This window comes from Glossina fuscipes, unplaced genomic scaffold (genome assembly GCF_014805625.2).
Source record: "Glossina fuscipes isolate IAEA_lab_2018 unplaced genomic scaffold, Yale_Gfus_2 28, whole genome shotgun sequence".
NCBI classification, from domain to species: Eukaryota; Metazoa; Arthropoda; class Insecta; order Diptera; family Glossinidae; genus Glossina; species Glossina fuscipes.
In genome coordinates this window covers 2,353,485-2,368,777 of record NW_023998423.1, presented here as the reverse complement: position 1 = coordinate 2,368,777, position 15,293 = coordinate 2,353,485, and the positions used below count along the sequence as shown (strand labels likewise).

At 35.8% G+C, this 15,293-nt stretch overlaps 2 protein-coding genes across 2 annotated transcripts; one reads left to right on the top strand and one right to left on the bottom strand.

Moving 5' to 3' along the window:
• Window positions 1-897: 897 nt before the first annotated feature.
• LOC119636733 lies at window positions 898-7,434 on the bottom strand. The gene is made up of 3 exons (XM_038032300.1): window positions 7,305-7,434; window positions 1,699-1,920; window positions 898-1,636 (listed from the first exon to the last, which is right to left on the bottom strand). The coding sequence occupies exons 1-3, from the start codon at window positions 7,306-7,308 to the stop codon at window positions 1,005-1,007; spliced, it is 858 nt and encodes a 285-aa protein (XP_037888228.1). The 5' UTR covers window positions 7,309-7,434; the 3' UTR covers window positions 898-1,004.
• Window positions 7,435-11,194: 3,760 nt separating this feature from the next.
• LOC119636465 lies at window positions 11,195-13,082 on the top strand. The gene is made up of 3 exons (XM_038031811.1): window positions 11,195-11,379; window positions 11,458-11,961; window positions 12,025-13,082. Exons 1-3 carry the CDS (start codon window positions 11,376-11,378, stop codon window positions 13,065-13,067), a joined length of 1,551 nt encoding a protein of 516 aa, XP_037887739.1. The 5' UTR covers window positions 11,195-11,375; the 3' UTR covers window positions 13,068-13,082.
• Window positions 13,083-15,293: the final 2,211 nt, after the last annotated feature.

Sequence of the window (15,293 nt, the reverse complement as noted above, 5' to 3'; positions counted from 1 at the left end):
CGAATATTATGCGTCCAATGTGATGCGTTGGGCATCCAATCTGCGGGCTTTCCTGAAAAGCATGCCTTTGCCTGAAATTAATGCGTAAGTCTCATGGTGCTATTACCAAAACGAATGAACAACTCTACTGGGCGAGGTGATCTTGTCCGACTATAATGTTCTTACTTTTTTTTTATTAAAGAAAGACCAATAGATAGAGCTGCTGTCGCCAAGATATGCGATTCTAAAATTATATATTCTTGGGGAAATTGTTGCGGAACTCGCTTTTAACTACCATTAAGTCTGAGCAAGTGCATGTAAGACACGGAAGCACTTCAGACAAACTTTCTTCTATTACAAGAGTTGATACACGAGTTAAAATGATTAACTTTAATCATTCTTCCGTCCTAGGACTTTCGAAATATTTGAATGTGAATGATATTTGATTTGCGAATGTTGTTGAAAGAGGGTGCGGTGCGATCGAATGATCCTCGCAAATACTATCCATGCAATGCTCTAATTAGAAAAAGCCATCAAGAACTGGTTGCGACCACGCCAAGAAGACTCTGCGGACCTCTTTCACAATAAGGTCCGATAGCTCAAATCTCTGAGCCAAATCTTATAATACTTACACTATGTCCTATTAAGTCTACATCGGCCATGATAGCTCAAAGTTTAAGCTTAAAGTCGCAACCCATCGCCGTTGGATCACTCGTTACTAAACACTCGTTACCGTTGACTAACGATCGCTGCCTTTATGTCTGCGACGTACAGGCCGCATATTGTATAGTATATTTTGATAACAATTGGTACCCTGACGTGAAGGACGAACGCGGTTGAAAATGATTCGGACCGGATCACTTTCCCATAAAATGCGTTATTTTGAAAAAGACGTTATGGGACTAACTACATTGTAGTGTTTTTATTCGTTTACTCATTTTATTAAAAAAAAAAAATTTATTAAAATTCTTAATACATTGTTCATGAAGATACCTTTAAAATATTTATTATAGGAAAAACTTAGTTCAAGATCTAACTAAAACTTCATAATTTTGTATACGCACTTCTTGCCCACCGAATGGTATGTAAAGGCAGCTATGTGATGGATGAACTTTACCGGGAGTTAAGCTGCCCCCCCAATGACCACGACCGATATATAAGGGTTCCCCATCAGCCGTACGGCCGCACATGACAGAGCCGACCGGTACACTGCCATTACAATCGGGTACCCAACCATAACCATAACCGGCCAATAATTCAAAATCATATTTTGTATGTTCCTGGCCACCGTGTGAAACATAAGCGCAACCTTTACTTGGTATAACCTTAGCGGGCAGTAAATCTCCCTCATGATATGCACGACCAACATAGATTTCATCACCATCAGTATCATTACCAGCAAAAACAGTGCCCGGTATAATGTTATTGCCCGAAGAGGAAACCCAAGTTTCTGGTTGTGTTAAGACTTCGTACTGCTCTATCCTATGCTCTCCGCCGCCGAAAGGAATATACAAGCAGCCATGTGAAGGTTGAATTTTGCCTGGAGTCAAACTTCCGCACCAATCGGCACGACCCACGTACAGCGGTTCACCGTCGCCTGTATGACCTACACTTACAGCATTAGGTGGGACACTTCCCCCACTGGCTGGTACCCAAACTGAAGAATAACAAATAGAATTTAAAAACTTTTCGCAGTGTTTTCGTTACACATACGCTTACCGTAATGATGTCCTGTCAATATTTCCACATCATGTTTTACATGCTCTGCACCGCCCCAGGCAACGTAAGCCGTTTTTTTGTTCGGTAGCACTTTAGCAGGCAACATTTCGCCATTGTGATGAGCTCTGCCTACATAAATAGCGTCACCATCAACGTCGTGGCCAGCGTGTATTGCAAATTGGGGTAAATTCTCATAGACGTTAGTCGAAACCCAAGTATGCTCTAAATTTTCATTGTTGCAGAAACAACATTGTTTTTTCGTTTTTTTGATATTTTTATAAAAATAGGTTTGAAAATAAACAATAGGAAAAAAAGTTGATTAAGCGAGAAATGGTGAAATTAAGAGAAGGGGAGGGATAGAGTGAATGAAAGATGAATGAACAACAAATAAGAGGAGTAAAGGTTCTTAGTGGTTGAACAAGTTCACACACCACTTATATATATATATATATATATATACATATATGTAAATATCGAATGACATTTCAGCGTAACATTTTTTTGCGTTTTTTTAATAGAAAGTTAAATACTTTTTTTTTGTTTTTATTTTCTATAATTCATTAAAGTAAATATTTATACACGCAACTATGTAAATACACAAACATGCATAAGATTTTGCTATTTGTTTGCAAAGATGGTACGCTCGTACGAGAGCAGACTTATATCGATATATCCCAACTTTCGTTTTTGCATATAAATTATTTACGTTTGTAGGAGAACTGCAATTATCATAAATTGACATTGATGGGATGATGAGGCCATTGAGAAAGTGAAACGTCTGTCGGTTATTCCCTTGTCGGCCTATCGGAAAGGAAGTAGTAGCCAATATTCTGACCAACAATCATATTAACATAAGAGTGGATCCCGAAGAGAGACCAGACATCGATCGTATTTACATGCAGGTTGAGCTAATAACGAAAGGTGGCCGAGGATGACCTATGATTTGGATCCGATTACAGCGGGGACTTATTCCTCTTCTCCTAACTACCCATAAGACTTAAACTGAAAAGTTGAAGAAGGCAATCTAATTTAAAATGACGACGAAAGTGTGAAAGCATTCTGCGAGAAACAGTTCAAGCCTCAAGATATTTTATATCGGTTTATCGATAAATTATTAAAAAGCTTAAAACTATATTGCATTTTTACAGAATATTAATATCGTGCCCAAAAAGTAAGACCTATATTCGAATGTCAGAAATATTTTTTCTAAATTGGAAGCACTGTGCCAGGTATCTGCGTCATTAGTGTTTTAGTTGCGACTGCTTTTGTCCGACACAAAAAGTATTCTTTTCGATTTTGATTATGTCTACGAAACAATGATTTCATACTATTAGGATGTTATGAAACGCATCACTATAGGAGATGAGAATTCGATCGAAGTATAAGATCTAGAAGCAACCGATCAATCCAGCCAATATCATCCATCGTTGTGCGCTCTGAATTTGTTGCGCCCGGCCAAACTGTTAACTCGGAGAATTAACTGACATTTAAAATTACTGTCAAGGCGGCGAAATAAGCTTCGAATAATGCATTGGTCTTACTTTTGGGACATGGTAATAGAATGTCTGTTTCGATACAATTTAAATTTTTTCCGAAAGAATGCATTGAAGAGATCTTTGCAAAGCAGCTCAAACAACTTGGGGCTTGGCCTCATTTACCAATGTTCTAACAACGATCAACTATAACGTATGACTATGGGTCTGCGATATCCGTACCAAAAATGTAAGAGATCAAAAATTTGAAAGAAATATTATATCGCGGGTTTAAATTTAAGTATGGTAGACTTTACTTTGGTCGCTCAATGTGTAAAAGCATACCGCTTATCGACGTGGCAAATACCCACTGAACTGCTGCGAATTGCCTATCTCCTTCTCGTTCCTCACTTCTCTTTGACCTTCACCGTGTTCCACGTATCGGGAATATTACCTCATTGTTTAGTCATACTAAAAAAAATATATATATGTATAAAAATTCAAACGCAGGAATGGTCGCGATCCGCTTATAGATACGGAAGGGAAGAAAATGCGAGCAAAAGTTGTAGCTTTCGCCAAAACTACGAAGACCACGAAGAGAAAAAATAAATATTATTGTTGTATGGACTCCCAATATATCGTTGTACGAGCTGTAAATGGGTGACCTTACAAATACAGGGCTGAAAAAGGGAGGTAAATAGACACTTGCTAGCAGAGGGATAGTTGAATTCCTTATCCCAGTGTTGCATAAAAACCAATGCGAACTTCGCCCTATAAACGCAGCAGCAAGACATATAGAATCCTTTGCGTCGTGATGTATGTGTTACCATATTGTGCGTACATTTTAAGATATGTTGCATTTATATACCTGAGTTTAAATGAAGTTAAAAATGTTAACGAACTTTAACCAGATCTTGTGACTTTATTCTTATCATAGGGGTACGAAATAATTAAACAACGAAAAACATAGCTTCTTAGCCATAAGTAGCCTTACACGACTTTCATTAATGATAAGTTATGACTAATGCAAAGAGTCATGTTTTGTTTTATCTAAACTTTTGTAGCATTCTTGAAATGGATTTTTTTTGCAAAAAACCAAAAAATTTTGAAGTGCACATACAATTCATTTCACTAGAAATCAATCGAGAGGACAAATATTCTAATCGTGAACGAATTAAAAATAATAATGTCCCTAGACCGCGGGCAGGGTCACTTAATCGCCAGTGGCGGCTTTAACGAAACACGTCTCATAATATTTCACGGGTTGATCCTTTTTCATCTGGAATAGATTTAGCGGTGAGTCCGTCTTTCTTTTGAATTTTCGTCTGTTTAGTTCTCGGACTTGATTTAATTCTCGGACATTTCCCTAAAATTTTCCTAAATTTATTTAGAACTCTTGATATGCACAAAAAGTGGGGAGTCATCGATTAATCATAAGAATCTTCTAAGGCGGAAATATAGGTCAGCCCAGTAACTGTACCAAAAGCACATTAGAACTTAACTTTGCTACTAAATTTTGTGTTTTATATTCAGCCCACAATTACCTTTACGAAAATGAAGTTTTGCTATAGCGACTTACAGCTATCTGAAAAATTCTTTCTTAGGCCGTTTTGTAGGAGAACCCGCGCTATCATGAATGAGAGCAATGAAAATGTCATATGAGAAGATTATAAGATGTCAATAAGACTACCATCAACTCTTTGGTATACATAAACTGACCACCCTCTTTCAAAGGTGACGGCTTTCATTTTATATAAGTATTTATAAATCGGTAGCATTTTATATAACCTCATTACCTTTTGCGTATTCATGCCCTACTTCAGACACCGCGTCTGTGATGTATGGCGATTCCCGAATCATTTGATGAATTTAAAGGATTTATTAAAAATTATTATGACTTTTCAATTTTTCTTCTAACTAACAAAAAATTTCATCACAACTTCGTAAACTGATTGACAAAAAAGTGAAGTGAATTATTTTGTATTGAACAACGATTGTACAACTGTAAACTAACGTAATGGCAAAATTAAACCAGCATTCTGCGTTACCCGGAGATTTTTTTTGATTTAATTCCTGAGTTATACGTTCTTCATACTACACTCAGCCGATCTCTCGGAACCATTGGTGCTCTATCGCTCGATATCTAAAGGCATTTCTTCATCCGACTAGCTGAATGAAAAATACATTTTAATTGCGCCAAACAACATTTTATTTAGGTCCATTTAATAGTTTGATGTTCCTCTAAACAAATGCTTCAAAAATAAATAGAAGATAGCAAGTCTTTCCCCTCAGTTAACTAAAATCCGACTAAATCAAGTGATGGCTTCATCAAAATCGCATTAAGCAGAGAAATATTAAAACAAATTTTTGTCAGTGTAACAAATTTCATCAAAATATCTTAAAAATTGTGACCTGGCGGACAGACATGATTAAATTACCTTAAAGAAAGTAATTCTGAATCGGTCGGTAAATGAAAGACCATATCTATCTCAAATCCTTCTGGGTGTGGAATACAGCCCCGCCTCGTACCGCAAGAGGGTATAGAAATTGTGTGAGTAAAAAAAATGGTATTAATACATATGTGAATGTAAGTACTATGAATAAAAAAAAGCAAGGAAAAAGATAAACCAATCGCGCGGCTAACAAGCAGATTACCTCTTACTGTATACCTCGTACACAAAATTATGGCAAGCAAGAGACTGTCGCGATAATGATGTAAATGTAATCGATGTAATTTACAGTACGGCCAATGAAATGGGAGCGGTATCACACCTTTACTTCGCAGTTTTTGACTATTCCTTATCTGACAGTGCCTCCTATGAATCCTTTTAAAAAAAAAGATCTGCCCCGTCCAGCATACTCCTGCGAGCATACGCACACCATGTATAATATAAATCAAATGCTAAAGTCACTATGGAAACTAAGGCCGGAAACTTTTCAGTCAGCCAATGTGTTTACATTAATAGAACGCTTAAAACGTTTCTTATTATTGGAATCGAATGGTCATTCAATCGTCTTATCGCAATGAATAGTTTATCATATAGAAAAGAAAGAAGTGTTAGGCTAAATAAAATGATATCAATAATTTCGTCATTTATATAGGAAGAGTTTCCCAACTCATTTCTTTTAGTGTGACTCTCGCTTAAATTGTAATCTCCTGTGCAACTAATATTTTCAAGAATTCAATTAATCTGAGCTTATTTCGCACTCATTAACCGAATTATTGTTTGATCATAAAGTTGTGGGATACCAGTCTAAAAGGCATTTAAGTGACTGCCACAGAACTGAGAAGACAAACGTTTATCGAATTTATTGCTAGCAGTTTATAAAAATTCGCAAATTAAATTCCAATTGATTCTCTTTCCGAATTACATAACACAACCAAAAGTTACTCGAAATTCGTCTTCAAACGAAAATAATTTACTTTCCCTTGAAAGCATTTTTATTTAATTCATTGCCATTTCTTTAAACTGTAAAGCAGAGTAAAATTTTCTGAATATCTGCTGGATCATCACACATTTTATTCTCCACTACGTGTGGTACAAGTGCAGTATATTAAGCTTGTGCTTAAGGATGCATGCAAACAATCACAAGAACTTGATGTGGCCCGTATTTTACTATACTGATCGATTCAGAATCCCTTTGTGAATCGATTTAACGTTGTCTGGCCCTCTGTCCGTTTATCTATCGGGCGGTCGTGTTTGTTCTGTTCAAGCAACAGGCTGTAATTTTACGAGTATTTTCACGAAATTAATTAGGCTGACGAGTTTCGGCCCAAATGGTATGAATCGAACGAATTTTTCGACCATATCCCATATAAAGCCTTATTTTTAATAGTCTTGATATGAACAATTAGGGAGAGATGTAGGGTTTTTAATGGTTTCTTCAGCCTTTTCAAGCTAAACAAGCATTAAAATGTTTCAGCCCATCAATGTGGGGTTAGCGTGTATAAGGACCGTTTAATTAAAACTTTTTTATTTAAGAAATTCGCATCACACGAAAGTTTTTTTTATTAATTATATGGCAAAGCACTCTTTACTATGCGCATGTAAGAAAGAGACAGATATATGAAACCCTTAATGAAATGAAAACTTTTACTTAAGCTAACGTTAATGACTGACTGACTGCTCTTACCCATAATAATATTTTGATTTTCTGGTTAACTTTTTTTATATAAGTAAAACAAAAATTGAAAAAAAAATTAAATTTAGTTACGTTTAATTACTGCGTACGACTTTTGACTTGAAATTCTGAACACAAACTATTTTATATAAATTTGTGATTATCAAAAAGAAGCTATGAAATTATTAGAAAGAAAAAAGAACTGATAATTGCTATCAATTCCAGTTAAGTACATTTATCTAAATACCTGGTGAGATAAGAAAAGTAGAAAAAGTTCTATGGAAAAGGTAACAAAAGAGATAACATTTTATATATCAAAAACAGGGTGCGTAAGAGGGATTCTCTACATGAACGTTTATAGTTGTATCTTACGTAATTCTATCTGTCTCGTTAGATAGAATTATCCGAACCGGTGGCTTTCTTGATTAAGCTGATCGAACGGATATTAATTTTTTAAACTAATTTAATTATATAGAATTTTTTTGTACGTAAAATTATCGATTCATTAAATTCATTTTATGCAATTAAATTTTAAATTAATTAATTAATTAATCCGAGATAAAAGGGTTTAATAAAATAAATGGCTAATTAGTATATATAATTATTAATTTTGAAAAATTATTTAAAATGTGTTTAAATTAACGCTTAATTTAATAAATTAATGTATTTAAATTTTTTTTGTTAATGCATTAAAAAAATCTAATAATATATAGCTTTATCTGAGATATAAGATTTTAATAAATTGCAAATTTTTTTGAAATTTTGATTATTATATTTTAATAGTTAATTAAAATGTAATTATAATATTTCTATTAAGTAATTTTTATTTTATTATTATCTAAGTATATGTCGATATATTTGTGTTATATAAAATTAATGATTTTTTTTAATCTCATTAATGGATCTAGTCGTGTCTCTTGATACCTATACCATTGCTATATGTTAAACTAATCGCGTATAAATAGAGCGAATTGAAAAAAAATAAATAAATTATTGTGCCACTGTAGGTAAACTTTTCAAAAATTTGTCTAGAAGACGAGCAACAAGCTTCAACTCAGAATTTTACATTCGCGATAGAAGCTCTACTAATATCTCTACTAATATCGCCAAGCTTTATATCTCACGCGAATTTGCTTTAGAGGTTCAATTAGATCCTCAAAAACGTTCTTTGGAAGGACCAAATCACTCTCAATGTTTTTCTTACAACTTTTGTTAGTTTGGTGTTGAAGGTTAACAAAATCAGCTCATGTGAATTCGCTTGCATTTATTACAAAGCGAATATTTCCCCTTTCTGCACAAGAAAATGTGATCTTGTACGACTATTACGGCGAGACATTTGCTTGGGGTTTTAAGTCGATCCTCAAATTTGTACGTATTGTCTCAAGAAAACTCGAAACCATACACGATAATAAGGTGGCTTTAATCCGTAAGATTACCCACAAAGTGGATGTTCATCTGCGATGTCTCTAAATTCGAAGCCCTCAATATTCTTTTTACTGAACGTATTCCGTTCTTTCTGTTCAAAAAATATTGGATCCATCTTGGGTTGGAGCATGCTGGTGCAATTTTGTGAGCTTCATGCGAAGAATATAACAAGTGTTGTTACACTTTTGACAATTTTTTAATTTAATTCTTCGTACATTAAGCTTATAAAGTCAAGCTTACTAGTGCTTACTTCAGCGGGATGTTCCTATGGAATAGTGAAAGTGTCATTCTTGTCTGTAAAGGGAATGCAAGAACTAAAATTAGGTTTGTTCGACTTGAAGATGACGAAGAGCTTTGCGTGTTCGTAACATCGAAGATAATGCTTCCCACTGTCGCACAATATTACAAAACCTGCCTATAACACAAGATAGATAGCGAACTCATCAGAAGATTACGAAACCGGTAATCCAATGCAAGGGTTGAAGCAATTGGTGAAAATTTTACATTTACGAGGGTGGTTTGGCTTTATGTTACACTTGCTGGCATCTTTGCAATGGTGACCATACAAATCCCCCTGTAGTTGTGGATATCGAGCCAGCAAAAGGAGGAGGAAGAGGAGGAGAAATAGATATTATTTCATTTAAGTAAACTTTGTACTTTAAAATCTGTAACTATTGTTATTTATTGCTTATCAGCTTATTTAGCCTCCTTTTCTTTACATTCGCTTGTCGTTGGAAACGAAGTAAAAGAAAGTAAAAATGTGTTGCATTCAGTTTAAGCCAAACTTTGGATACCCAGCGGTGCGATTTTATTTATTTTATTAACTCTGGGCGTGGTTGTCGATCAATACAGCTTTATATCTTGCGCCCTAAAAAATATTTATGTTGGCCGTTAAATTGCTTTCTACAGACCCTTATCGTTTATGGGCCTGTTTGTAGTAGAATCAGGTCTCTTTTCTCAATTTTCTTAAATTGTAGCTGCTTTCTGCTAAGATCTGTGCAGAATTAAAGATTAATATGTGAGTTATAAAACAGCTGCTTGTTTGCTATGGACTTAGGGATATGGATGAGTCACCACTATCTTTAAGCATGATCTGCGAGCAGCAAGTAACAGTAAAAATTTATACACCAAGATTTAGGTTTCCACCTTAATTTACGCAGTCATGATTGATAGCAAATTTCACTTTTCTTCCTACGATCAGAGTAGATGTGGATGAACGGATCAGCTCGATTTTCAAGCTTACTGTATGACTGCACAGCCATCAATTGAGAATATATATCTCGGACTTCATCTCTTTCTATTTCAATATGTACCTATGCACCATATAAACTATAATTTTCCGTCTTCTGCTTAATGTGGGCAGGGTTGCAGGCGGAAATCGACTTCCATTCTAAAATTTGATTTGTGGACATACAGTAAAGTTTTCCATATATATGTTCCATCAATTTTCTATATTGGTTTTATAAATTGTAAAATTCCGGCTTTTGCTTACTGTAGGCAAGCTTGTGGGTGAATTTCATTCACTTTCAAACTTCACCTGTGGTTATCAACCAAGTTTGTAGCTAACCTCAATTTTTACTCCCTTGTGAAGTGTAAATTTAATTTTTTGTAAATAATGCGATTAATAATGGGCGGATCTCAACCATTCTTAGAATTTTGAACAGATCAACAAACGAGAGCGGACCGGAAGACGCGCAAACGAGCAGGTTTGAATACACTAAAATTCTTAATTCAATCAAAAAAGGTTTGGTACGAATTTTCTTATGATACAAACGAAAGAATGAAACTAGTATTACTCCATCTTGTAACGGCAGATATAAAAAGCACGCAAATGTATGCGTGAAATATAGCCACAATATCTGTGGATATGTAGATCGATTACATTAAGGGTTGCAGATACACTCTATACTCTTTCCCATTCCCTAATTATATTGGAACACTAGTCACCTAACTTTGTGTCCAGGTAATCTTGAGCTAAATAGGGAAGTACGGACTTCCTTCTGTTATTAGAATTCTTAAAATTGCGAGAAACTCAAGTAGAGAACGGAAACTGAATATTTTTTGTTATGGATTAAATATGAAGATGGATACGATTGCCACTACCCCATTCCCCCCACGGCCATACAACGTGGGAGCTTATCAAAGCGTTAATTTTCGTATGTTATCTGAATCGAAGCTATTATGAGGAGTTCTAGCTATTATAAGGAGTTGTAGATATAGGAGGATAAGTGTGTTGCAAATATTCACCACAACAGACCGATGGAAAAGCGTTATCAAAATAAATAGTTCATAAAAACACTGGCAATAAACAAAAGCAAAGGAGAAAAACTATTGCAGTTAGCGGACATCAAAGCGTTCGGCACAATTAGCGTATGATTTCTCGCATATTAAAAATAATATAACTGCAACTCTGTTAATGAATCATTGGCTGAGCCACGTTACTCACCTCGTTATCATTGCTTATCTATAGTCATAATTTTCGCAAGATAGTCTAGCCTTTTTGCAGTCATTCTTTAGCGCTGAAGAATAAAAGAATAGGTTTTCTTCGTAAAGTTGATTGATTTGAAAAAGAATTTCTAAGAAATCAAACGCTATATAACTGCTCAGGGATTAGGTATTAAAGTGAAAGAGATTTTTCGAAATAACAACAGCACGAGAATGAGTAAGCAATGAAGAAAACCAACTACGTTCTACTGTTTCTCCTTCTGCAAACGTTGTTTCTATTTTCATTTATTTGCAGCCAATAATTGGCTGCCTTTTAACTTATCTGGGGCCGAAATACCTCAAAATGTTGTAGTGGGCGGTTTTGATGCGAACGGTTCCGCTATTTATGTGGGTCGCTGTTTCCACAAAGGTCAACATTTGCCTGCTAAAGTTTTACTTAATCAACGTAAGGCTTTCGTGTCCTGTGATGGCGTTGAGTACCCTTATGATTATTGCGAACTTTTGATTGGATCAAATGACTATTTCTGGCAGAACGTAGTTGATCATCAATTACCTCACAATGTTGTGAGCGCGGGTATTTCGCAACAAACAGGTGAACCAATATTGATAGGTCGGGCTCAATATAGTAACGCCATGGTAGTGGGTAAGGTGTTGCCGTCGTTGCGTTGCGTGCAAATAACTTTCAATGGCAAAGAACGAGATTTAGATCATTATGAGATTTTAGTCAGCAATTCGATAAACTCGAACGAAGTAGTTACAAAGTCCTTGTATCCTGCGATAAAAACAGAGGAAACTACAGGTTTGTCCTTGCTTTATAAAAATTTTCAACCTTTTTTCTCTATTTCAAAACTTTGAGTTCTAGGTTACAGATGGCAACGATTTGCACATAATGAAGTACGACCTCATGACGCGGTAATGGGTGGCAACGACTCTGACGGTTGCCCTATCTATGTAGGCCGGGCTAAGCATGACGGGAAAATGCTAGTGGCTAATATTGTGCCTGCGAAGCTTTCAAACTTTATCTCCCATCGGGGTCAAGAGATAGTCAAAGTTGACGTAGATATATTGTGCGGTCGTCATCTGGTGTGGCTGAGCTGCCGCAATCATCAAATACCGACAAACGCTGTTTTGTGCAGCGATGCAGGTTCTAATCAACGCTTTTACGTGGGTCGTGGATATTTTGAAAATTCTTTGATTGTCGGTAAAATATCAAAAATACACCGCGCTCTGTTTATACCCTACAAGGGTTCTGAAAGACGTTTGGAAAATTATGAGGTGTTAGTGGAAAATGAAGAGAGAGAAATTTGTCGAACTATCGAACATTGTAGTCTGAAAACACCACAACCTACGCCTTCGCCTTCGCCTTCGATAAATTTTAATAAACCGTGCAACTACGATTCAGCGACTGCGCCTCCTTTGCTCCCCTCGCCTGTTTATCCACAACAAACATATTTAACAAATTCATTTAATCGCCCTTCTTCTCCGGACAAGTGGGTCATTTCGACTCCTTTCACTCCGTTACCGAAAAATGCCGTATTAAGCGGTCATCTCTTTATGTCACCAATTTATGTTTGCCGTGCTTTTCACAATGGCAAACTAATACCCGGCGAATATTCACCAACTCGTTCTGCGGCCGTTATCACTTATAATGGACAAGAAATTGTTAAACAAAATTTCGAAATATTAACCGGTGATAATTATCGGTGGGTGACTTCAACTAGCGGTTTGCCAGCGGGTGCCGTTCAAGTTGATCGTCTTGGTAACAATCAGCCCGTATATATCGGACGTTCGTTTTACAGAGGCGCTGTAATACCTGGCAAAATTTGTCCACCTTATCGATGCTTGGATATTGCCTTCAACGGCGGAGCAATAAGTCTTCAATCTTATGAAATTTTGGTGAAGTAAACTCTAACTGACTATTGTCCGGCATATGAAGTAATAAAAACGAAAAGTGATAAAACAAAGCCTTATAGCATTTCTTATTAAATTGCATAAAAGTTTCAATCGCATTTTAATTAACGAAATACATTTTTCTTGCGCAAAATCTCAGCATAATTGGTTACATAGAGACATGGATTAGAAGTTCCCATGCTGACAGGAGAACAAATTAAGCAAAAGTTTTATGCGGCAGTGACCTTATCTTTTACACTCACCATATTTGTTCTAAAAAGAGACTAACGAAAAGGCAGAAAAGTTAAATTCTCATACTCTATAACATAGGGTGGGCGTGATTTATTTTTATTCCATTTTTGTAAAATATACAAAAACATTTCTATCGTCTGTCTATTGTACTTAATGGCTAATGAGTAAAAACCACTTAGTTTATCTAGGATTGTAAAGGTGTCCTTCGACCGATTCAAGCCATTTTCAATACCAATAGGCTTTGAAGAGCTTCCAATGTGTCTGTGTTTAGAGCTAATTAGTTCACTTTTGTGTGCTGTAAAATGTTTAGCTCAGCCATTTCGCAGGGAGACGGACGGACAGGTCTGTTTAATATTTTACGGGGCCTCTGAAGCGTCCTTCTGTCTGTTTCAAATGTATTAACAAAATTGATAATACGCCCTCCTTCCCTTCCCTGAACTAAATAGCGGTAATAAGTTAATATTAATATAAAATGACTTTGAAATCACTTTTTTCCATTTAGCAGCACTTTGTAGTTAACTCCACAAACTAAAAAGCGTGCTTGGATACTTCGCTACCTTTCAAGCATTTTTGGCAAATCCGGGGATTCTTTATAAGAGAAGTTTGAAGAAGTTGAAACTGAAGCTCAAAGCAGCGAAAAACATTGTAAGTTTAACAAGGAGAAAAAGTAAAGAATTTTGTGCTGAGCTAGCAGCTGCTTTTGGAATTTAACTCAATAAAGATGTTACTAGAAACGTACAAAATTGGGTTTACCTTCCAAGAGACATTTTTAGTCCGTAATCACGGTTTCGCGAGGGAGAAAGTCAGATAGTGAGACAGATACAAAGAGATGGCCACCAATACTGTGTATAGGCCCAACTGTATATAGGCTCTTTAGGATATACGGTTTCAAACATCTGACAAACTTATTAAATTCCCTATAGCGAGTCTAAGGCAAAGCAACTTACCGTTAACTTTCAAATTGAAAAGCTAGGCGTTGAACCTTGCCGTTGCTGATAATTGTGTCAGCTAATACAGCAACCAAATTAACGAATGTTCTTACATACAAACCTACAACAAAACATTTATAAATAATTTGAATTGAATGAAAAAAACTTTTTCTTCAACAATTAATTAATTAGAAAAGCACACTTTAGAACGAAATTGGGATGCGATTACGTGATCACTTGTTTTCTCATATGCCTAATAATAGGAAGCAGCTTGAAACGAGTTAAGATGTTATAGACGATTATAAGACATTATAAGCAACTAATCCAATCATTTTTAATATTTTACTTCCTTCAGTTATTGGAACTCTTACTATAGGCAAGGCTCTGCTCAGAATCGCTTTCTAAATCGGTTTAAGCACGACCGCCTTTTTTTCTGCTATCTATCTTTGCGTTCATTCTAAAAGTCACAGCTTACGAGATATCTTCACGCAATTTGATGCAGCGAGATACTTTGGACCAGGGACGAAAGTTATTGGAATTGGAATAGGTCGAACTCCCCGTGGAAAGCCCCATTTAAAGAGAGGCGTTATATAAAAAATTTTGCATTTCGTAATATTTCTCCACAAAAATTAGGGAAAGAGGAATATTTTGGTATAATGTGGAAAGTTTGTGTGTTCCTAGGAAAAATAAATGCTATTATGACAACTGGGGCAATTTCTTAGTATTAGGCCTCCTGGAAATATCAACTCGTTTTTAGAATCCTTATTTCCGAATACAGTCCGAAATGATTTGTTGAACTGAATCAAGCCTTTCCGCAATCTCCGATGAAGAAGAGAAAAGGTTTTGCTCTAATAGTAAAATCGTCAATCAAAGAGGTTAGCTCAGGGCACGGTCTGTCTGTGCTTTTTCTTTCAATTAATATCTACATGCATCTTTAGCATTTCTCTCTTGTTGCAATTCGCACAAAATACCGTTTCAAGAATGCTCTTTATCGGTAGCCGCGAGTACACAATCGCGTCTCACTTAACATTAACGCGATTTATCTTCGTTTCAGTTCGTT